General features: G+C 49.6%; 1 protein-coding gene across 2 annotated transcripts; it reads right to left on the bottom strand.

The window, feature by feature from the left end:
* Positions 1-1,056: 1,056 nt before the first annotated feature.
* On the bottom strand, positions 1,057-23,967 carry SESN2 (sestrin 2). Of its 2 annotated transcripts, XM_039474298.2 has the most exons (10): positions 23,506-23,967; positions 14,504-14,569; positions 11,232-11,429; positions 10,607-10,789; positions 10,291-10,503; positions 9,598-9,748; positions 8,950-9,068; positions 7,488-7,678; positions 4,129-4,273; positions 1,057-2,833 (listed from the first exon to the last, which is right to left on the bottom strand). In XM_039474298.2, exons 1-10 carry the CDS (start codon positions 23,593-23,595, stop codon positions 2,747-2,749), a joined length of 1,443 nt encoding a protein of 480 aa, XP_039330232.1. In that variant the 5' UTR covers positions 23,596-23,967; the 3' UTR covers positions 1,057-2,746. The 2 variants fall into 2 exon arrangements, with proteins under 2 accessions (XP_039330232.1, XP_074236463.1); XM_074380362.1 differs by lacking the exon at positions 14,504-14,569.
* Positions 23,968-24,487: the final 520 nt, after the last annotated feature.

Here is a 24,487-nt window from a genome sequence, read left to right as displayed (position 1 = left end):
TTTTTTTTTGAGACGGAGTTTCGCTCGTTACCCAGGCTGGAGTGCAATGGCGCGATCTCGGCTCACCGCAACCTCCGCCTCCTGGGCTCAGGCAATTCTCCTGCCTCAGCCTCCTGAGTAGCTGGGATTACAGGCACGCGCCACCACGCCCAGCTAATTTTTTGTATGTTTAGTAGAGACGGGGTTTCACCATGTTGACCAGGATGGTCTCGATCTCTCGACCTTGTGATCCACCCGCCTCGGCCTCCCAAAGTGCTGGGATTACAGGCTTGAGCCACCGTGCCCGGCCTCTAGTTTTCTTTTTATGATGACAGTGTTTAGAGGAAGTAGGAAGTCCACCTGAGAGGTCCTAACTCTTAATCATGATGTGGTTTTCCTGATAAACTAACTAGTTCCTGGGGCCCAGGGAAGTTAAGCAGCTTGACCAAGGTCACACAGCCATAAACAGCATTGGCAGAGCTTGGGGGTTGCATCTAACTCTTTATTCCTGGTTTTGTCTCCTTGGTGCTAGAGGGGGAAGGATGAGAAGCAGGTAATAATGTGGGTGGGGGGGGGGGTTGGGGACACAAGGGGGTCCTTCCAGATTCAAACAGCCTCTCTGTCACAGGGAAAGTCTGCTAGTGAGAAAAACAGCAAGGTAAAATGCCAAGGCCTCAGGGTCACGTAGAGTGGGTGGGAACCCTGGCCCCCCACCGATTAGCCATGTGGCCTCAACAATGTCACTTCACCTGTCTCAATTCCCTTTCAGGATTGCTGCAGATTCAGAGGAATGGTCTCCAAGTACCCAGCCCATGGCCAGGCTTAGTCAGAAAAACAACATTATCATTATTACTCCACAGTGCCAGGCAAGCCACTGAAGGGGGACAGGACTGGATGTCCAAGGGACAGAAGTAGACTTTCAGTGCCAACAGTCCCAACCTGCAATCATTGGGCACGAATTTTCGGCAGGGCAGGGGCTATCAGGTCAGGTCTATGATGCAATCACAGCTCTCTCCCTGTGCTACAAGGCGAACTATGACCTTCAGGAAACTGAAAAAACAGCCCATAAACAAGGAGTACGAAACAAAACCTCAGTGAATGTTTATTTCTCATCATATGGAACTGGTAGCAAAGCCAAAGATTTCTGCACTTGAACACTGGATACCACTCCCTACCCACCCAGTGAACATTTACAGTCATCACATCCCCTCTAGAACCCAGACCCCTATGCTGGGGCCCCTTCTCTCCTGCACCCCTTCTTGCAGGGAGGGCTGTCAGGCCTGAAGAGGGTGCCGATTGCTTCTCCGTGCCTGCACGGGTATGAAATGTGGCCCACGGCCAGGCTCCTCTCCTGCCCTGCCCAGCAGCAGCACGGCCCTTGCCTTTCTTTAGTGCTCTCCAAACTGGTCAGAGAGGAGGCACAGCCTACTAGAAGGGCAAGAAAAGTCATAATTCACAGTCATTTGCTACAGAAAGTGCCTGGGGATCCGTCCTTGGATGCTTTTGCCTCCAAGCAATCCACTTAAACTCCAGGAGAAGGAACAGCTGAGATACTGGGATAGGGGTGGGAGTCCCCAGAAGGCACCCAGGAGAGACTGGCTGCAGAAGTGGGGTCCCTGGAGGCCTTCAAGATCTTGCAAGAAAATCAATTTGCTGTTGGCAGGTTGGCCTGAGAATCCCGGAGACAGCTTCGGACATTGTGGGGACTCAGACCTACCCTCTCAGTCTGCTGCTGTGGCAGTCAGAGGTTTGGCAATGTAGCCATGGTCACCTGGCCATGGCCTGGGGGCAGGGCCCAAACAAGAACCCTGGTGCCTCCTGCCCCTCCTACAGAGCCATACTGCCACCTGAGCCATCTACAAAGGGTCAACTTTTTGGCAAACATCTGTGGCAGAGCCACTGGAGGCAGGGGAGGGGGATGCCGGCCTCTGCGAGGCAGGTGCAGCTCTGGAAGAACAGAATTCTCCCTCTCCTCCTCTCACACACTGCCTGTGGCTTCAGGTTGGAACCTCAAGCATAAAGGACCAAAATAAAGAGGATTTATAAACTAATACACCCCCTCTTCAGAAGGCAACGTGACCAGCAAAGGCTCAAACTTTCTAATCTGCTTTTCTATGTACTTGGCCTCTCTCCTGAGGCCTCACACCATCAGACATGGAGAAAAGGAAAAAATGGCAAAGGAAGTCAAAAAACTGAAGTAGGAATCGGGCAACCAGGGAAGAGCCTCAGGCCGCTCAACAGAATACGCTTTTGCGGAACTGAACACACAGACCAGCTGTGACCCTGACTTTCACATTGATGGGTGAATGGCAAGTGGGAGGTAATGAAATCTGGGAATGACAGGGGAGAGAAGCTGCCTGGAGTGTCAGTCCCAGAGGCATTTGCCCCTCTCCCTCGGGGGCCAGCCAGGGACTTCCCAGTTCAGGAAGGCCACCACGCTTGTGGTACGTAAGTCCAAGCTTGGCCCATCTTCCTTCTTGTGCCCTCTGCCTCTGGGGGCAGGGGAAGGAGGAAGGGTGTGGTCCCTTGGCATCTCCTAGTGCTCTTCCAGCTCCCAGGAGCAGGGCTGAGATCCCAGAGTCAGTGCAATGAACTGTCCGTTCCAGTGAGGAAAAGGGAGGAAGTGGCTTGGGGACTGCACATCACACACAAGGCCACTCCGGAGTGGGGACGGTGGGCGTGGGACACAAAAGGGTCTGGGACTGTCTTCAGACAGAGAAGTCCTTGTGGAGAGCTGCTCCGGGCTCAGGTCCTGCTCGGGAGGGCGTCAGGTCATGTAGCGGGTGATGGCACGGAGGGCGTAGAGCAGAGCAGCTTGCATGCGTGCCTCCAGGAGCAGCAAGTTCACGTGGACCTGGGGCACAGGGGAGGGCATATTGGCAACTGATGTCACTCCTCACCCTCCACACCCCTCCCAGACTGCCAAGATCCCTGACCCACTTACCTCACCATTTTCTTTCCTACAGAGATGCCCTGGCCTCTGCTAAGGCTCTGAGCAGTGCAGTACAAGGACAAACACATTCATTCCTATCATGGCTAAGCTCCGTATTCCCTGAGGCTGAAACAAGAGCTACCACTAACTGAGCATCTACTGGGAATCAGAGGTTTACGTACATTTTCTCATTTTATCCTCCCAACAATCTTGAAATATAGCAGTATTTATTTGCATTATAAAGATAAAATCCAAGCTACTCAGGAGGCTGAGACAAGAGGATCACTTGAGTCCAGAAGTTCAAATACAGCCTGGGCAATACAGTGTGACCCTATCACAAAAACAAAAAACTTTGGGAGGCTGAGGCAGGAGGATCATTTGAGCTCAGAAGGTTGAGACCAGGATGGACAACACGGTGAGACCTCATCTCAACCAAAAATTTAAAATATTAGTTGGTGCATGCCTCAGGCCCTCTGGGGACAGAGGTGGGCGAACACTTGAGCCCAGAAGTGGAGGCTCCAGTGAGTTGAAATTATACCACTCCACTCCAGCCTGAGCAACACAGCAATACCCTGTCTCAAAAAAACAAAAACAAAAACAAAAGGATAAAAAGCTCAGAGATGGCCAGGCACGATAGTGCACCTGTAATCACAGCACTTTGGGAGGCCAAGGCGGAAGCAACACAAGGTCAGGAGTTCGAAACCAGCCTGGCCAGCATGGTGAAACCCTGTCTCTACTAAAAACACAAAAAATTAGTCAGGCACGGTGATGCGCATCTGTAATCTCAGCTACTCAGGAGTCCAAGGCAGGAGAATTGCCTGGACCCAGGAAGCGGAGGTTGTGGTGAACCGAGACCATGCCACTGCACTCCAGAGCGAGACTCCATCTCAAAAAATAAATAAATAAATAAAAGCTGAGCGAGATAATGTGACTTGTCCAAAGTCACACTGCTACTAAGAGAGAGTGTTATGATTTGAACCCAGGTCCTTTAAGCTCCCACTAATGTGAAGCAGGCACCCACATTCCCATTTTACAGGTGAGTAAATGGACTCTGAAATCACACAGTGGAACAGGACTTCAATCCAGAACAATAGGTCCAGGTATCCCACCTAGCAGGACAGCCTCAGTCTGGGGGCCCTCACTGGGCCCTAACCCTTTGCCCTCTCCACTGGCTGGGCTTGTCTACTTCCATCCTGCCCTGCCTGTATAGGTCATACCTTCTCTGAGTGGCGGAAGTGCCTCCAGAAGAGGTTGTACATTCTTCGGGTGGTCTTCTCTGGGTAGCAGGCCACTGTCTTGATATAGACCTTGAGGTTCCGCTCCAGGAGCTGGTTCACCTCCCCATAATCATAGTCGTCATATCTGGATGGAAAGGTCCCAGCAGCATTACTCAACCTCTCCTCCCAGAGGCAGCTCCTCCCCCCAACCGCACCCTATAGAGGGAAGAACAGAGAGTGCTGAGAAAAGTCAGAAGGTAGAAGCAACAACAAGCCTAGTTCCTCTTGGAGAAACAGCTGACATCATGTATTATAGGCTGCCACATTGGCAGGGGATGACTTCAAGGAATGCAGAGAATGAGCACGCTGTATTGACTACCAACTATGTGCCATGTGGACATGTACTCATGGAATCCTCAAAACTATGCTATTGTGTATATGATCAGATGGTGTACGCAATCTAGTACATTCATCAACCCCACTTTATAGATGAGAAAACTAAGATTCAGAGAAAGGAAGTCATTTGTCCTAGTTAATACAGCAAGGAATGGTTTTTTGTTGTTGTTTTTGAGACACTGTCTTGCTCTCTTGCCAGGATGGAACGCAGTGGTGTGATCTCAGCTCACTGCAACCTCTGCCTTCTAGGTTCAAGCGATTCTCCTGCCTCAGTCTCCTGAGTAGCTGGGATTACAGGTGTGTGCTACCACTCCCGGCTAATTTTTGTATTTTTAGCAGAGACGGGGTTTTACCATATTGGTCAGGCTGGTCTTGAGCTCCTGACCTGGTGATCTGCCCGCCTCAGCCTCCCAAAGTGCTGGGATTACAGGTGTGAGCCACTGTCCCTGGTCAGGAATGGGTTTTAAACCCAGCTTTGCCTAGCTCAGAGGCCATTTTCACTACTCTACAGTAAAGGTCACAGAAGGTAGAGGAAGAGGTCAGTGAAGGAGAAGGAAGAGGATAAGGGTAAAAAGGAGCTGTACTCATTTTACAGATCAGCAAACTAAGCCCTGGAGAAGATGATTAACTTCTTCAAAGCCAAAAAGCAAGTTGGTGATGAGTCTAGAAGCCACTGAGTCACTCCCAGTCTAGTGATTTAGGGCAGCCAAAGTAATCGCAGATCAGTGTAGATGGAGGAATGACTGGCTGAAAACTGGAAGGCAGATTTGGAAGACAAAGAAATAGGAGCAAGGACCATGTTGGAGAGTGGAGAAGCCTGAGGGCTGGCCAGAAACCAGCCGGAGCCACACAGTCTAAGAAGCCTGCCCTTGGCCAGCCATGGGTTAGAAACCTCCTAATAACTAGAGTAAGAGAATGGTTAATTAAGTACAGCTCAACCCACTCAGAAATATGATTTACAGCTAGTAATACACGGAAACACAAACTTTCTACAAGGAACATGTACCTTTTTTAAAATTGGGGGATAATTTTTTGGTGCTTGGTATGAACTGTTAAGTGAGAAAAGCAGGAAAAAAATCGTATGTTCACTAAAACATGCTCATGTTTGAGTAAATAAACAAAATAACTGAAATAAGTAGGGAGATGGCAACAGATCTTGTTTTTGTAAATTATATATGCCTTTGTTACTCGTGCATAGAGAAAGAAAGGTGTCGGGCATGGTGGCTCACACCTCTAATCCCAGCACTTTGGAAGGCTGAGAAAAGCAGATTGCTTGAGGTTAGCAGTTCAAGACCAGCCTGGCCAGCATGGTGAAACAACATTTCTACTAAAAATGCAAAAATTAGCTGGGCATGGTGGTGTGCACCTGTAGTTCCAGCTACTCAGAAGGATGAGGCAAAAGATCACCTGAGCCCAGGAGCTGGAAGTGAAGTTGCAGTGAGCTAAGATCTCTCCATTGCACTAGAGCCTGGGTGACAGAGCAAGGCTGTCTCAAAAAAAATAAATAAATAAAAATAAAAAAGAGACAGGAAGGAGATAACTGATAGTTATAAGAGCAGATAGTATAACACATAATTTTTCTTTTCTTTTTTTTAGTGAAGGGTCTTGCTGTGTTACCCTGGCTGGAATACACTGGTACAATCATGGCTCACTATAGCCCTGAGCTCTTGGGCACAAGTGATCCTCCTGTCTCAGCCTCTTGAATACCTGGGACTACAAGTAAGTGCCACCCCCACTCAGCTAATTTTAATTAATTAATTAATTAATTAATTAATTTTGAGATGGAATTTTGCTTTTGTTGCCCAGGCTGGAGTACAATGGCACCATCTCAGCTCACCACAACCTCCTCCCTGGTTCAAACGATTCTCCTGCCTCAGCCTCCCGAGTAGCTGGGATTACAGGCATGTACCACCATGCCAGGCTAATTTTGTATTTTTAGTAGAGATGCGGTTTCCACACATTGGTGAGGCTGGTTTCAAACTCTTGACCTCAGGTGATCCACCTGCCTCCACCTCCCAAAGTGCAGCGCTTATAGGCATGAGCCACTGTACCCAGCCTAATTTTAATTTTTTTATTGAAATAGGTCTTATTATGTTGCCCAGGCTGAGGCAACAAACTCCTGGCCTCACGTAATCCTCCTGCTTCAGCCTCCTAACGTGCTGGGATTGCAAGTGTGAGCCACTGCAACTGCCTTTATTTTCTTTTTTGTTAACTGTGTTTTAAAATTTTATTTATTTATTTTGAGATAGTTTTCCTCTGTTGTCCAGACTGGAGTGCAGTGGTATGATCTCAGCTCACTGAAACCTCTACCTCCCAGGCTCAAGGGATCCTCCTGCTTCAGCTTCCCAAGTAGCTGGAACTACAGGCGTCAGCCCTACAACTGGCTAATTTTTGTATTTTTTGCAGAGATGGGGTTTCACCATGTAGCTCAGGTTGGTCTCGAACTCCTGGACTCCAGCAATCCACCTGCTTCAGTCTTCCAAAGTGCTGGGGTTACAGGCATGAGCCACCATTCCTGGCAGAGATTTTTTATTTTAAATAAAAAATTGTTTGGTCGGGTATGGTGAAATATTATGCGATATTTATGTCCTTATTTGAGAAAAGAATTACTACTTGAAATGAAAATACATAACTCTCTCTACATATATATAGGATGGTGTGTATATATGTGTGTGTATATATGTGTTTATATGTATGTGAGAATGTGTGTATATGTACATGTACATATATCACACCATAGTTATGTCTGGGAGTGCAGCTTAAGAGTTCATTTACAAGGTTCAAACAATGAGTACTTCTATCATCTTTTGAAATCACCAAAGAGTTACATTTGCTTTAAAAAAAAAAAAAACAGTATAGGCAAAGACAGGAAAAGAAAAAACAAAGAAAACAGAAACAACTGTGAGCCCAGAGTGAAGACTTGCAGTGCATACACCCTCCCAGGTGAAAGAACATGAACTTACCTGATGCCAAAGACGCAGTGGATATAGTTCCAGATGGCCCTTCGGAGCACGGAAGTGTCCACACCGCTGTGCATGGCAATGGTATTGTAGGTGAGGCTATAGGCTGCCTGGAACTTCTCGTCCAGCAGCTGCCCACCCTCAGGGTAGAGCCGCTGGATCAGTGAGTAGCCATGGTCTTCCCAGGTATAATCCTTAGGTACATGGAAAGGGATTGGTGAGTCTACAGAGCCCAAGACCAGCCAGAGAGACTCCATCCTCTGGACCTCTGGACCTGGGCTCTCCATAATTGTCCCTCCTGGTGTCAAATGTGCTGCTTGCTCTGGGCCTGAGAGGTCCAGAAGGGAACACTTTGGTGATGACCTTCTCCTTATGATCAGCAACTCCTGAGCTTAGGGTATAAATGGGTCCCTTAAGGATTCACAGGGACCTCATTGCCCTCATGGAATCTTGAGGGAAGAAGGTATCCTACTTTTTTTTTTTTTTTTTTGAGACAGGGTCTGGCTCTGTCACTCAGGCTGGAGTACAGCAGTGCGATCACAGCTCACTACAGCCCTGACCTCCCAGCTCAAGTGATCCTCCTACCTCAGTCATCCAAGTAGCTGGGACTACAGGTATGCACTACCTTCCAACTAATTTTTAAATTTTTTTTTTTTTTTTGAGACGGAGTTTCACTCTTGTTACCCAGGCTGGAGTGCAATGGCGCGATCTCAGTTCACTGCAACCTCCGCCTCCTGGGTTCAAGCAATTCTCCTGCCTCAGCCTCCTGAGTAGCTGGGATTACGGGCATGCACCACCATGCCCAGCTAATTTTTTGTATTTTTTTAGTAGAGACGGGGTTTCACCATGTTGACCAGGATGGTCTTGATCTCTTGACCTTGTGATCCACCCGCCTCAGCCTCCCAAAGTGCTGGGATTACAGGCTTGTTTAAAATGTTTTTGTAGGCCAGGTGCAGTGGCTCATGTCTGTGATCCCAGCACTTTGGGAGGCCGAAGCAGGCATATCACCTGAGGTCAGGAGTTCAAGACCAGCCTAGCCAAATGGTGAAACCCAGTCTCTACGAAAATACAAAAAAATTAGGTGGGCATGATGGTGGGTGCCTGAAATCCCAGCTACTCAGGAAGCTGAGGCAGGAGAATCGCTTGAACCCTGAGGGCGGAGGTTGCAGTGAGCCAAGATCATGCCATTGTACTACAGCCTGGGTGACAAATCAAGACTCCGTCTCAAAGAAAGAAAATCAAATAAAATGTTTTTGTAGAGACAATGTTTTGCCATGTTGCCTAGGCTGGTTTCAAGCTTCAAGGCTCAAGCAATCCTTCCACCTTGGCTTCCCAAATTGCTGGGATTATAGGCGTGACCTACCATGCCCAGATGGGTACCTAACTCTGTAACTACTCAAACTATCCACCTGCCATTTGTTTGTAAATGTGGCGCAATGGCTAAGACTAGCAGAGAGAACCTTACCTGGGCCCGGAAGGTGGGGGGCGCCTGAGCCCCTCTCCGGGTGAAGTCCTCATACCCGAAAGCGGGGTCTTCCACAAAGCACAGCATGTCCGGGTGTGGAGAAGGCTCCAGGATATCAGCTGAGAACCAGAAAGAGGTCACAGTGAGGCTGAGGCATGAGGCAGGCAGAGCGCCACTCCTGATTAATCACCAAAAGGGGAGGGTAAGGCAGAGCAGAGGGCCAAAAAAAGCCCCTTGCTACAGTGAGTGGGGCAAGACTTCAGCTGGAGGCAGGCCTTGGGGAGGGGGTGAATCAGGCCCACGGACCCACGAAGCCAGGCCACTAGTAACAATAATAGTGGCAGTTATTTACCGAGCTGCTCCCCTGGGCCAGGCGCTGTGCTAAGATCTTTGCACCTGCTGCCCCACTAATCCCACACAGAAATCCTGGAGTCCTGAGATAGGAAGTGACTCGTCAGTGATTGCACAGCCACATAGGCTAGCAGTCCAGGATTCAAACCCAGGTTTGAGCCCAAGGCAAATGCTCAGAACCTCTTGGAAGGGAGGTTAAGAAGTGGCTGCCTCTGGAATGCAAGAGGCAGCTCCTCTCCACCAAAGATGGCCTAAGAAGGAGCACCCCCTGGAGCCTGGACGCCTGTGATCCTGTACCTGAGGGGGTCACCAGCAGGCTCTCCGACTTCTCCAGCTCAAAGCGGCTCTCCATCTCCTCCTGGGACGCCCCCTCGTCCCGCAGCAGGTTCTCCTGCAGCTGCCGCATGCGTTCCATCAGAGCCTCCACATCTCGGGCGGCCTCAAAGCCCTGGAGTAGAGGACCAGTGGTGACTGACTACTCCTTCCGCCTCTGGGAAGTTCCACTCATCCTTCCCACAGGCCAGGCTGTCCTAACCATCACGAAGGTCCAGGGCATCCTCTGTGCCAGCCACTGTGTCGCATAGCCTACGGGGTCTGTGCTTCCTAAAGTGATGTTTATGAAGCTACAGAATAGACACGTCTTCCCTAAGCAGGAATTTTCAAAGCATCTGCATTTTGGTATTAAAATAAACAAGGTCACATTATAGAGTAAGAGGTAAACTGTAGTTTTAAAGTGCTAAAACCAACAGCTTTTAAGCCTATGGCTTTTACACATGGTATTTCACTTAACCCTCACAACCTACTGTGAGTAAAGGGTCTTTATCCCCCCATTTCACAGAGGAAACTGAGCTTCAAAGTCAAATAGCTTATGTGGTCTCTCACAGCAGCAGGTAGTGCAGGCACCAGAGACGGGAAGCAGTGGCTTCTACTCAAGGACCAGAGGTCATGCCTGCTTCCTCTCCCTCCTCAAGACCCAGGCCTGTGACTTACCCCAGAGTTGTTCAATGGGTCCCTGCTGGGGGGGCTGCTCTGCTCACTGGGGGGTGTAGGCGCCTGGGGGGCAGGGCTGCCATCTGCATCTGCCTCAGGGAGGATGCCACAGCCAAACACGAAGGAGGAAAGCGAGTGGCAATGGGTGAGCAGGACCAGGGCCTGAATGAGCTCAGCCAGGGACCAGGTGTGCTCCCCAGTCTTCAGCAAGGCCTGGAGGGGACAAGATGGAAGGTCAGAGCTGCTCAGTGCCTTCCCTGGGCTGCCCACCAGGCCTCTGTGCTCCCTCAGACACCCGCCTCTCTGCCCGCTGCACCTGGATGTGTTCCTTGGTGATGAGCCATGGCCGATGTGCCAGCAACTTGTTGATCTCGCTGAGCTTGCGCAGCTTCTCGGGGGCCCGGTGGAGGCCCAGCAGCCACTCAGGGTCTCCTCCAGTCTGCAGAAACTCAGCCATGTGGGAGCCTACCAGGTAAGAACACTGATGGCGGGCGGCAGCCTGCGAAGGTAGTGGACAGAGCCTGAGTCACCCTACTCCCTTTGTGCCTGGCTCAGGGTGGGTATCCCACCAGGGGAGAGGTTGTTGGGCTCAGTGTTACTCAAGAAGCCAGAAATCCAAGTTGTAAGTAACCCCAGCTCTGCTACCAACTTGCAGGTCACCTAACTCCTTTTGGCACCCTCAGTTTGCCAATCTGTATGTAACACAGGCACTAACAACGCCTTTCTTCAAAACCTAAAAATTTCCTGAAGCCTTCCTTCCAAGAAAAATGAAAAAGAAAAAACCTAAAACTCTCTAAGTTAGATAAAACCAGGGCTTTCCCTACCCTATGCTGCCTTCCCTCCTTATCTATGGAATCAGCTCACAAAGCTGCCAGAAGAGATCAAAGGACAGAACCCCCCACAAGGCCACCTCTCCAAGTGTCAGGCCCACAGAGGCTCACCATGATGGCAATGTAGTGGCGCCAGGAGCTGGCCAAGGGACCATCCGTGTGCAGCAGCAGGTAGTGCAGGCGCCAGAAGCTGGTAAAGTAGTCAGGGTGCAGGCCCATCACCACTGCCAGGTTGTCCACCCTCCCAGAGGACATCAGTGCCTCCAGCCCCAGGTGCTGCTCAAGGCTCTCGGTCCCCTCCCGAAGGACCTGCCAAACAAAGGGAAGGAGAACATGGGTTTCCCTCCTGCCCCACTCATCAAAGAGACCAATGTATTCTTCTAGCGGGTTTTTAATAGCAAGAAACTAAAAACCATGCCGAGTGTGGTGGCTCATGCCTGTAATCCCAGCACTTTGGGAGGCTGAGGCGGGTGGATCACAAACGAGGTCAGGAGTTTGAGACCAGCCTGGCCAACATTAGTGAAACCCCATCTCTACTAAAGATACAAAAAATTAGCCGGCTGTGGTGGCAGGCACCTGTAATCCCAGGTACTCCTGAGGCTGAGGCAGGGAATGACTTGAACCCGGGAGGCAGAAGTTGCAGTGAGCCAAGATTGCGCCGTTGCACTTCAGCCTGGGCCACAGAGTGAGACTTCGTCTCAAAAAAAAAAAAAAAAAAGAAAGAAACTAAAAACCACCACCATGTCCAAAAAGTAGGAATGAGAAGAAACAGATTATTTTAAAAAGTGATTCAATGAATACTTATTAGGTACCTCAAATCATAACGGTCAGTACTTACACATACAATGCTATGTGCTGAGCGCTGTTCAAGCATGCATATTTTAACTAAACTCTCACAACAACTATAAAATTGAAGTTCCGCTTCTTCATTTTTAGGTAGGAAAACTCAGGTACAGAGAGTAAAAGGACAGTTTCTCCTTCCCTTCATGGAATGTCTATTCTAACGCTGCAAAATAGTTCACTTTTCCTGAGTGCTGTCTCCATGTCATCTCTGAGCTTAGGGTTTTCTCTGCATGATTTCATGGGATCTTGTCAACAAGCCTGTGAGGTGCATATTATTTCTCCCACTTTGCCGGATGAGGGAAACAGGAAGTTTTATTCCTGGCTCAAAGCCACAGATCTGATAAATGACAGAAGCAGATTCAAATCCAGAGGAACTCCAAAGCCTATTTCTTTCTTTCATTCTTTTTTTTTTTTTTTTTTTTTTGAGACGGAGTTTCACTCTTGTTACCCAGGCTGGAGTGCAATGGCGCGATCTCGGCTCACCGCAACCTCCGCCTCCTGGGTTCAGGCAATTCTCCTGCCTCAGCCTCCTGAGTAGCTGGGATTACAGGCACGTGCCACCATGCCCAGCTAATTTTTTTTTTGTATTTTTAGTAGAGACGGGGTTTCACCATGTTGACCAGGATGGTCTCGATCTCTCGACCTCGTGATCCACCCGCCTCAGCCTCCCAAAGTGCTGGGATTACAGGCTTGAGCCACCGCGCCCGGCATTTTTTTTTTTTTTTTTTTTAATAGAGACAGTGTCCTACTATGTTGTTCAGGCTCATCTCAAGCAATCCCCCTACCTTGGCCTCCCAAAGTGCTAAGATTATAGGCATGAGATTATAGGTGTAAGCTACCGCGCCTGGCTGTCTGTTTCTTTTTATTATAAAAGAGTGATTATTTATAAATAAAAAAATAAAACACAAGAGCAATATTTGAGCTTAGAATTCTGGGCCACAGACATAAATAATCAGCAAGTGGTTCTTGCCTTACATTTACAAAGCAGCAGAGGAACAGGGTTTAGAGGGAGGTTAAATATTTGTTAGCTCATTAACCACTTGCCCTACACATTCGGAGAACAACAGAGTGCAAAGAGGAGAGGAAACAAAAAATTTGCCCTTGTCCACTGAAGGCCAAAGAAAATGAGGACACTAGTTTTATTTACATTTTTCTGCATATGTTTTGAAGGTATCTCCACTATCCCAACACACTAGAATGTAAGTTCCATAATGGCAAAGATTTTTGTCTGTCTTGTTCACTGCTATATCCCAAACAACCAGAACAGCGCCTGACACAGATTAATCATTCAGCAGATATATTAAGTAAATGAATGAATGAACTGACTCAGTAGATGAAAGATGTCTTTCTTGTATTAAGTGAAAAACAAAACAAAAAAACAAGTTGTAGAGCCAGGCGCGGTGGCTCAAGCCTGTAATCCCAGCACTTTGGGAGGCCGAGGCAGGTGAATCATGAGGTCAAGCTATCAAGACCATCCTGGTCAACATGGTGAAACCCCGTCTCTACTAAAAATACAAAAAATTAGCTGGGCATGGTGGCGCGTGCCTGTGATCCCAGCTACTCAAGAGGCTGAGGCAGGAGAATTGCCTGAACCCAGGAGGCAGAGGCTGCGGTGAGCTGAGATCGCGCCATTGCACTCCAGCCTGGCTAACCAAAGAGAAACTCTGTCTCAAAAAAAAAAAAAAACAAGTTGTAAACTATGACCTTGGTTCTGTACTGAAAGTATTGGCTTGAAAAATGCACAGTGAACAGTGGCAAATGGTTAACAGTGATGATCTGTCTGTCTCCAAGGTGCAGGAGGATACAGGAGATCAGAGCTTTCTGAAACAATGGAAATTTAAAAAATAATAAACATATATTACTTTTGAAACAGAAAAGAACATGTATTATTTGTACAGTCATGGATGAGAAAATAAACATAAATTGTTATACCTTCTTAAGGGAAAACAGGCACTGATCTAAGGTACCAAAAGTTAGGACATGAAAAAAAGACAAAAAAAGTTGGGCCACTACCTGGCTGTTATTAGCACTTGATCTCTTTGAGTCTGTTTCTTCCCAGCAAAATGGGGTTGATAGTGCCTGCTTCACATAGCTGTTTTGTGAATTAAATGAATCAGAAATCAGAGAGGAATAGTTTCAAAGCTGCAATTTGAGGCCGGGCGCGGTGGCTCAAGCCTGTAATCCCAGCACTTTGGGAGGCCGAGGCGGGTGGATCACGAGGTCGAGAGATCGAGACCATCCTGGTCAACATGGTGAAACCCCGTCTCTACTAAAAATACAAAAAATTAGCTGGGCATGGTGGCGCGTGCCTGTAATCCCAGCTACTCAGGAGGCTGAGGCAGGAGAATTGCCTGAACCCAGGAGGCGGAGGTTGCGGTAAGCTGAGATCGCGCCATTGCACTCCAGCCTGGGTAACAAGAGCGAAACTCTGTCTCAAAAAAAAAGCTGCAATTTAAGGAACAGGAAAAGACACCTGCCCACCAACATGCCATGTCCTTTATTCCCAGGGACCAAAGATCTCTAACCCCTTCCAAGCTTACCTCCTCCACGGGGATGAAGGCACTGGGCCCTCGAGGGCCTCGCCGAGCCCGGCTCTCCCTCTGCTCCTGGGAGGAAACACATGGAGGTTAGTCCATGGTGGAAGGGAGAATAAAGAGGATTGTTACCTATCCAGCCTCTTCCTCCTATCCAAGGGGCTACAGCGAGCTGTTAAACCCACCTTTCTAGCACACCTTGCATGGTGGAGCCAGGTGGGAGACATATGCATGTTTGGAAGGGTAAGTAAGAAAGAGGGCTCACTCCAGGCCGAGTTCTTCAGGAACTGGGCTGGGACCCAAGATTCTCAGCATTGGCCGGGCGCGGTGGCTCAAGCCTGTAATCCCAGCACTTTGGGAGGCCGAGGCGGGTGGATCACGAGGTCAAGAGATTGAGACCATCCTGGTCAATGTGGTGAAACCCCGTCTCTACTGAAAATACAAAAAAAAAAAAAAAAAAAAAAAAAAAAATTTAGCTGGGAATGGTGGCATGTCCCTGTAATCCCAGCTACTCGGGAGGCTGAGGCAGGAGAATCGCCTGAACCCAGGAGGCAGAGGTTGCGGTGAGCCGAGATCGCACCATTGCACTCCAGTCTGGGTAACAAGAGTGAAACTCCATCTCAAAAAAAAAAAAAAAAAAAAAAAAAAAGAATCTCAGCATTTCGAGGTGGGGCGGGCCTGGAGAAGGATATATATAACCTACCATGCTGTGCATCTCCAGGAGGCCACCTTCTTAGTGGCCCCAGATAACTCATACAAGAACACCCACGGTTTGTACCCTTAAGCCAGGTAACCAAGTACCCCAGATGCCTCAGGACCAGCTTCAATCTCTCTTACATGTTCATTTCTTTCTTCTTTAGTAGTGCAATCACAGCTCACTGTAACCTCAAACTGCTGGGCTTAATGGCTTCTCCTGCCTTGGCCTCCCAAAGCACTGGGATTATAGACAGGAGCTGCCATGCCTGGCTGTATATCAGTCCTCCCACCACTACCTCAACAACTACCACCCCCTCTTGCCTGGACCACTACTCATAGCCTCACCAATTGTCCCCTGGCCTCCTCAGCACTGCCCTCTCCTATCCCTCCTCTACCCAGTAGCCACATTAACTTTCTGAAGTATAAATCTGAACAACTGGCTTAAAATCCTACCTCCTCCTCCCATGGGCTTCTATTTAAATTACTGGCCCAGTCCCACTGGTCACTCCTTTTGCAAAGGTAAACCACAGGGTCTAGGAGCCTTTTTCTGGCCCTCACCTGTGACCCCAAAACCTACCAGGTCACATTTAGTGAACAGCAGTGCCAGGCCATTCATACTAGTCTGTGAATGAAGACAGAGAAAGAAGAAAGGCACGGAGGGAATCCGAGCAGGGTGTACAAGGCTGTTGGTAGCAACTGTTTTGACCTGTGTATGTTGGAGCCTCTTTAGAAATCACCAGAATCATGTACTCACTACATCTGCTTCTCCTAGTCCTAGAGATGGGGTTCAGGAAGGATGCTCTACTTATTTATTTTATTAATCTGAGAGTGGAGGCAGCTCTCAGCACTGGCCTTGGATACAGTTTACCCTAAATCAAAGCCATGCCCTCACTGGACAGGGATAGGAGACGCCCAGTTCTCCCCTCCCCATTAAGATCCAGACTTAGGACCAGCCCTCAGGTTAGCCGGGAACTGAAAATTGTAATTGAACCTTCCTCCTCAGATGGCCAAAAGCCCACTGAGAAGGCAGAACTCTGGGACTCCAGAAGACTACAAAGTCTCTGGGGTAGGTACCAATTCTGTGATTAACTTGCTATGTGGCTCTGGGAAAGTTAAAGGCCTAGACTATCTGGGCCTTAATCCTAGTAGGTAAAGTAGCCCAGCTACCTTCAAAATGGGAGTTAAGCTGACTGTGCAGGCCCCTTTCAGCCCACACTTCTGGGAACTTCTGGGCCAGGCTGGTCCAAATTCAGTGTAGTAACCACCACAATCCCTAAGCACTCTCCTTTGGAGCTTCCCTCCCCCCTCACCAAAGAAAAAGCCCAACAGCTCTGTCTAGGAGATAAGGATTGCTGACTCCACAAATTGTGGCTCCACCTCAGGGGACCTGAGAACAGATAGCAAGCCACAGCAGGGTAGGGTGGGGCAGAACTGAGGGAGGCAGAGAGGGCCCATCGGGGGTGCTATGGAGGGACAGGAATAGCCTTGGGAATCCCAGCTCACTCCAAAATCTGACCTAAGAACTGTCAAAAGAAGGAGCTCTAAGTCCTGGGTCTGGATCCATCAACATTTTCGGCAATAACCATAACAACATACAGTGTAGCTAAAAGATAGGGGCCCTTGGATGGTATTGAAGCTCATCCCAGCACCTTGGGAGGCTGAGGTGGGAGGAATGCTGGAGGCCAGGAGTTTGAGACCAGGCTGGGCAACATAGAGAGACTCCTGTCTCTATAAAACGTTAGTAAACTTGCTGGGCATAGTGCCACACAACCTGTAGTCTCAGGTACTCAAGAGGCTGAGGCAGGAGGATTGCCTGGGCCTAGGCGTTTGGGGTTGTAGCAAGCTATGATTGTGCGTCTGCATTCCAGCCTGGGAAGGAGGGCAAGACCCCAACTAAAAAAAAAAAAAAAAAAAAAAAAGAGAGAGAGAAAGAGAAAGAAAAGAAAAGATAGGGGTTCTTGACACAAATTGCATGAGCTTAAATGACAGCCCCAGCACCTGCTATCCCTTAGCTTTACGAGGCTCAGTTTCCTCACCAAATAATGGGAACAACAGTAACTACTTTCACTGGCTAGTGATAAGTGTTAGTAAGCTAACACTGTGTAGCTCACCTCACTCACTACCTCCATCACAATAAGCACTTAATAAAAGTCAGCTATCATTAACCTCCTTGCTGTATCAAACAAGGGCTTCTCAACCCAAGCAGTACATTAGAATCCTTTGAGAAGCTTTAAAAAAATAATAATGCCAGGCCGGGCGCGGTGGCTCAAGCCTGTAATCCCAGCACTTTGGGAGGCCGAGGCGGGTGGATCACGAGGTCGAGAGATCGAGACCATCCTGGTCAACATGGTGAAACCCTGTCTCTACTAAAAATACAAAAAATTAGTTGGGCATGGTGGCACGTGCCTGTAATCCCAGCTACTCAGGAGGCTGAGGCAGGAGAATTGCCTGAACCCAGGAGGCAGAGGTTGCGGTGAGCCGAGATCGCGCCATTGCACTCCAGCCTGGGTAACAAGAGCGAAACTCCGTCTCAAAAAAAAAAAAAAAAAATAATAATAATGCCAAGGTCCCACCTCCAGCGATTCTAATTTAGTTGTCTGGGGTGGGGTTCTCCCATACAGCCAGGGTGAGGACCATTGTTTATACCATTTATTGATCACTTTCTCAAGTATAAGGCACTTTGCTAAGTACTTTCCAGGTGGAAACAGAATTAATTTGTTCACTCAACAAATATTTTTGATGGCTATATTACAAGCAGCAAGAGTAGAGTAGTGAAAAGACAAAGCCCTTAGCCTTCATATGATTCAGAATCTGATAAATGGGATTTTAAAGCACAGATTCTATAAGGTGAGTGAAATAAAGCAATAACTGTATGATAGGGTGGGAGAGTGTGCAATATTTTAGCATAAGAAGACAGGAAAAGCCACTGAGGATGTGGTCTTTGAGCTGATATCTAAATGATGAGAAGGCAGCAAGGCCTGTAAAGATGCAGGGGGCCTAGGGAGTAGGCCTACACTTCTGGGAACTTCTGGGAACTTGGACCAGCTATTCCTGTCCCTCTAAAGTACCCTAGTACTTTAGAAGGCGTGGTAGGGGAGATTACCTGAGGCTAGGAATTTGAGACCAGCCTGGGCAACAAAGCAAGACACCTTCTTAAAAAAAAAGGCAAAAGCTGGGTGCGATGGCTTATGCCTGTAATCCTAGCACTTTGGGAGGCTGAGATGGGTGGATCACCTGAGGTTGGGAGTTCAAGACCAGCTTGACCAACATGGAGAAACCCCATCTCTACTAACAACATAAAAATTAGGCCAGGCGCGGTGGCTCAAGCTTGTAATCCCAGCACTTTGGGAGGCTGAGGCAAGCGGATCACGAGGTCGAGAGATCTAGACCATCCTGGTCAACATGGTGAAACCCCGTCTCTACTAAAAATACAAAAAATTAGCTGGGCATGGTGGTACGTGCCTGTAATCCCAGCTACTCAGGAGGCTGAGGCAGGAGAATTGCCTGAACCCAGGAGGCGGAGGTTGCGGTGAGCCGAGATCGCGCCATTGCACTCCAGCCTGGGTAACAAGAGCAAAACTCCGTCTCAAAAAAAAAAAAAAAAAAAAAAAAATTAGCCAGATGTGGTGGCACATGCCGGTAATCCCAGCTACTTGGGAGGTTGAGGCACAAGAATCGCTTGAACCCGGGAGGCGGAGATTTCGGTGAGCCGAGTCGCACCATTGCACTCCAGCCTGAGCACAAAGAGAGAAACTCCGTCTAAAACAAACAAACAAAAAAACTAGGGGGACCAGCATTCCAGTCAGAGGAAACAGACAGTATAAAGCCCTGAAGGGAAGACCAAGTAGATGCGAATCCACGGCACCAATAGCCTGAATGCTTCCACGACCCTGAGACCAGCAGGGCAGCATACTACTGCCAAGAAATGATCCCTCCAAATCAACCCTCCCTGCTACAATTCCCTGGAGTGGGGAGTCAGTAATAATAATGGTACGTAACAAAGCTGGTTACCACTGACTAAGTGTTAATTTCACATGCACTACCTGAACTTCAAGGCAGAAGCTACTCCCAGGGCTTCCATTTTACAGATGAGAGGCAAAACTCAGAGACGTCAACTCACTTCTGGCCAATCAGGCAGGAAGGCAGTAGGAAAGCTGGGATACAAACTAGGTTTCTGCAAGTGCAGAAATGATTCTCCATTCTCTAAACTTCTCAAGGTCTCAAAAGTCTCCAGGTTGTTGCATCTGAGGCTCACCAAGAGTGAGAAGCTCCAGTCACAGCACCTGTCAAACTTCAGGGCACACACTAGTTCCCCGTTGTTACCCCAATGCCTAGCATAGCACAGTCCAACAGAATTTTCTGCAATGATGGAATGTTTTATATGTGCACTGTCCAAGAAATGTGAGAGTCCCTAGTCACTGTGGCTGAACATTTGAAATGTGACAAATGCAGCAAAACATTTTCATTTTCATTTTATCTAAATTTAAATAACCACATGTGATGAGGGGCTACTATAATGGATGGAATCAGTGACGTGATAAGGGCATGATCCCAGTTTCATGTTACAAAACAAGAAAGAGCAACAGAGGGGTCAGGTTACCTGTCCAAAATAACAGAGTTAGTGTGGGACAGAGGGAGAACCAATGGTGGCTATTCTTATAGTTTCAACTAAACACAGATCACATGGGGCAGCAAGAACACTGAAGTTAACCCTCTAGGTGGTCATTCAACAGAAAGGTCTTCACGCAAGCTATATAAAAAGAGGATAATGGCCCCAGACCTCTGCCCGACTCCTATTTTTTTTTTTTTAATAGAGAGATGGGGTCTCACTGTGTTGCCCAGGCTGGTCTCAAACTCTTGGGCTTAAGCGATCTTTCTGCCTCAACCTCCCAAAGTGCTGGGATTACAGGCATGAGCCACCACACCTGGCATGGATCCTAATTTAAACACTTACTATATGTTAACTTTTTTTTTTTAAACTATATGTTAACTTTTAAATTAGCTCAAGTACTTGCACACAGGGTCCATCTAATTTTTATCTGTTTTGGGGTGGGGGCGGAGTCTGTTTTGCACACAAGGAAAGATGAAGGGTTCAAAGATTAGGCACCAGCTGACAAGTGGCCAATCTCAGATCTGAACCCAGGGCTGTCTGGCTTCTAAGGTCCATTCCACTTCACAATAACAGCTTCAGGAAGTGGCCCCAGACTTTCAGAGTTGAACCCAGTTCAGTCTGGCTTCCAAGGGTTCTGTCCACTCTACCTGTATCTGCTTCTTGGAGAAGCCCCAGCCTTTATTCTTGGTTACCCTATATTATCCTTTATAGAGACTACAAATTCCTGGACTCAGCTACAGACACCTGGTAACTCACTCTGCCAGCTGGGAAGGAACAGACACTCTCTCTCCTTCCCCCGCTCCCAGCTGAATTCAGATATTTGCCTGGGTTTACGCCTGAGAAGACGATACAGAAATACAGCCCAAGCAGCCACTGACCTCCAGCCTTGGAGTGGGCAAGGTGGAGGGGTGTGAGTGAGTGGTGCCATACATTTGTCTGCCCATCATGGACTGGGCACCATGTTAAATGCTTTACACATCTGATCTTGCCAATTCCTCCCAAAAACCCAGAGGGAAATAATTCTTGTAATCCCTTCTTTGGAGACAGGTCAGAAAGGTCCTCTTCCAAATGGGCACAATTCAGATCTGACTCCAAGGCTGGAATAGTTCACAAGGGTCAGCTAAGCCAACAAGGGGCAACTAGTCACGAACACTTATTAGGTGCAAAGAGCAGCGCTGGGGATGAGACCTGCAGGGTGTCTCCAGCAAGGGACTGTTTCACTTAAGTGGGACCAAAGCTCCTACAACAGAGGAGGAGGACTGGAGGAAGGTGTGCAAGGGGACTTATCTGGTGGAGGAGGAAGGACTTCCCTAAAGAAATGATGCCTGAGAAATTATGGGGTTTTTCTTTTTTCTTTTTTTTTTTTTTTTTTTGAGACGGAGTTTCACTCTTGTTACTCAAGCTGGAGTGCAATGGCGCGATCTGGGCTCACCGCAACCTCTGCCTCCTGGGTTCAGGCAATTCTCCTGCCTCAGCCTCCTGAGTAGCTGGGATTACAGGCACGCGCCACCATGCCCAGCCAATTTTTTTTTGGATTTTTTAGTAGAGACGGGGTTTCACCATGTTGACCAGGATGGTCTCGATCTCTTGACCTCGTGATCCACCCACCTCGGCCTCCCAAAGTGCTGGGATTACAGGCTTGAGCCACCGCGCCCGGCCTGGGGTTTTTCTTTCTAAGACAGAATCTTGCTCTGCCACACAGGCTGGAGTGCAGCGGCATGATCACACTTCACTGCAACCTCCACCTCCCAGGCTCAAGCAATCCTCCCACCTCAGTCTCCCAAGTAGCTGGCACACACCACCACGCCTGACTTTTGTGTATTTTGTAGAGATGGGGTTTCACCATGTGGTCCAGGCTGGTCTTGAACTCCAGGGCTCAAGCAATCCGTCTGCCTCAGCCTCCCAAAGTGTTGACATTACAGGCATGAGGCACTGCATCTGGCCAAGAAAGTTATTCTGGAGCCCAATATTACCAGTACTAGAGTGAAGCCCTTGGAACTGTCCAGATACACACATCTGAAGGCAATGAGCTCCTGAAAGGGAGTGTGTGGTGAAGTGATGGGGAGTTAAGGGAGCTGCACACCTGGGTCTTCCCTTGGGCCTCGGGCCCCCGACTCAAAGATCAGCACCCTGCTGTCTTCCAAGGATGCCACCTAAAGCAGAAACTGTGCCAAGGTCACAGTGCTTCCGCCTTTGCTTGTATTCTGGTTAATCGTCCCAACAGTCCCTTAGAGATACTGTCAAATCCCCATAGGAAGAAACTACAGATGAGAGAAGTGATTACTGGCTGAGCCACACACAGCAAGTTAGCAAGAGGGCTGGGACATGAACCTAGCACTCTTGCTCTCTAGTGTCCATGTGTTCTCAATAGTAACATTATCTCCATCTTTCCAAAGAAGTCACTCGTCAAGAAGCTGCAGATGAGCCATTCCTCCACATGGCGCTCCTAAATCATGGCAAGGAAGGGTAAGCAAGCTAACAAAAAGCAGGGCACATAACCATGCACCGACCGAGGTAGGACACCCAGAAACCACGGTGCTCAGAGAAGAGCAGGGATTTCCCTGGGGTCACACAGCACTCCACCAAATCCCAGGTCCAGAATACAACCTCCACCACACTCCAGGCCTGTAAACTAAAGCAACTAGAAGCTCCTAGTGCCAAGCAATCTCCGAAATTATAAGGCCAAAGAATGCTGCTATTCAGTGGAGTTAATGAAGAAAGCCTCTCTCTAAGCCCATCGTGGGCCTCAATGGTCTCATCCTGTAAAATGGGGCTATAGCGTAGCTTGTACTTTACTGGTTTAGTCCTGAGGACTCAGGTTAAAGGCGAAAAAACCTCAGAGCCTGGTACCTAGTAGATGCATAATAAATGGTAAGATGTCCATCATCGCTGCTGCTGGTAGTGGTGGAGTGCGAACAGTCAGTCTGGTTAGGTCCACCTAACTCCGGGTCTCCCTGCAAAGTCCCTCCGGGCTATGCTGGGGTGCGGCGAGGGGCTGTGGGGGCGGCGCGAAGGGAGGACGGGGGAGGAAATTCTGGAAAACAAACTTCTGGGGCCTCAGATCACTTACTTAGCAGAGCGCAGCCTAACCCGCGCTTGGCTTCGGGAGCCGAGACTGGGGCTGTCCCCTGTCCCTCCACCTTTGGCTGCCGCCGCCGCGTACTGGGCGGCCCGCCAAGCCCCCAGAGCCCCCGCGCCCTCCCTCCAAAGCAGGGGTGCGGGGGGCAGGGGATGAGGTCGACTTTCGCTGGCCAGTCCCGGCGCTGAGGAACAGGAGCCGGGACGCACCCCAGAAAGGGTCCTCAGTTCGCCGGCCCCCGAGGAGAGGAAGGGACTCCACGGAAGGGGGCGGGGAGGAGGAGTGGTCGGGCCGCTCCGGCCGGGATTTGCCCGGACTTGAAGACGCTCGGAAGCCCAAAGCCCGGAGAGCCTCGAGAAGGCTTCTCCCTCATTGGCCAGGAGTCCGAGGGAGCCGAGGAGGGCTCCGCTGCCCCGGGGAGGGGGGAGGGGAGAAAATGGGAGGGGGAGGGGGAGGGGTGCCGAGGGCCGCGGCTGCCAGTTGATGCAACCCCGGTCCCGGGTTACGCGCTCGGCTTTCCCTCTGCGAGCCCGGAGCGCACCGACTCAGCTCCGGACAGCCTGCGGCTCAGACGCGGCTCAGGGTTCCAGGGAAGAGGGGCGTCGCGCGGCCGCTGCTTACCTCTCCGGGGCCCGAGCCGCCGACGCCGCCCGGGGCGAACTGCAGGTAGCCCTTGAGCTCCGCGCGGCACTCGGAGTCAGCCACGATCATGGTGCGTGCCAGGACCCGGCCGTGGCTCGCCGATGACCCGTGCACCCGAGCGGGTTTCGGACGGACGCCCTAAGGAAGCCGGGACTGGGCGCCGCCGGGGAGCTTCTAGAATCCTGGGGCGTCTCTCGGGGCTCCAGAACGCTCCGGAATCCGAGAACGGCCGCTGCTGTGCTGGACTCTTCCCCCAGTCGGGTTTCGGGAACGGCGAACGGCCTCAGGGGCCTGGGAAGGGCCGCGGCGCAGGGGTTTTCACGGCCTCGGAAGTCCGCAGGGGCCAGGGCTGCTAGCGGACACAGCGCTCCTCAGCATCCCCGCCGCGGAACTGCCAGCGCTCGCCGGGCTCTAGACCCCAGCAGCTCAGCCCGCTGCGGTCCCCGGGGGAGGGCGGGGACACAAAAGCCCCGCGGCCCAGCCAATCAGAGGTCTGTTTCCCTGGGGAGGCGGGGAAGACTCCGCCCCCTGGAGTCAACGGCTTCGCCAATCAGCACCGGGGAACGCCCGGAACTCTGGGAGTTGTAGTTCGCCTCGGGTGAATGCTGCAAACTTTTGCAAGAAGGTTTAGTCAGATCGCTTGTAATACCAGACGGCAGTGACAGCCCGAAGAGTCATTTGGGTTGCGTGATGAAAAGGGACTTCACTGGGCTAGGCCAGACAGCCGAGTGTGAAATCTCTCCTAAATGAATTCTTCATCTTCTCAGTTCCTGGCCGGACTGGTTAGGGTTAGCAGAGGTTTGGCTCCTGTCCTGTTCGGTGTTGCTAATTATGTAACTGAACCCCAGATATTTAGAGGTCAGAGGGTACAACCCTGCTCTCCACTAGCCTCGGGGAAGCTCCAAAGGTGACAGACACAGGTAATTCACCTTATTTGTGGAGTCTCAGGAAAAGCCTTCAT

Source organism: Saimiri boliviensis, chromosome 11 (genome assembly GCF_048565385.1).
Source record: "Saimiri boliviensis isolate mSaiBol1 chromosome 11, mSaiBol1.pri, whole genome shotgun sequence".
NCBI lineage: Eukaryota > Metazoa > Chordata > Mammalia > Primates > Cebidae > Saimiri > Saimiri boliviensis.
This window is presented reverse-complemented; position numbering and strand designations above follow the sequence as displayed.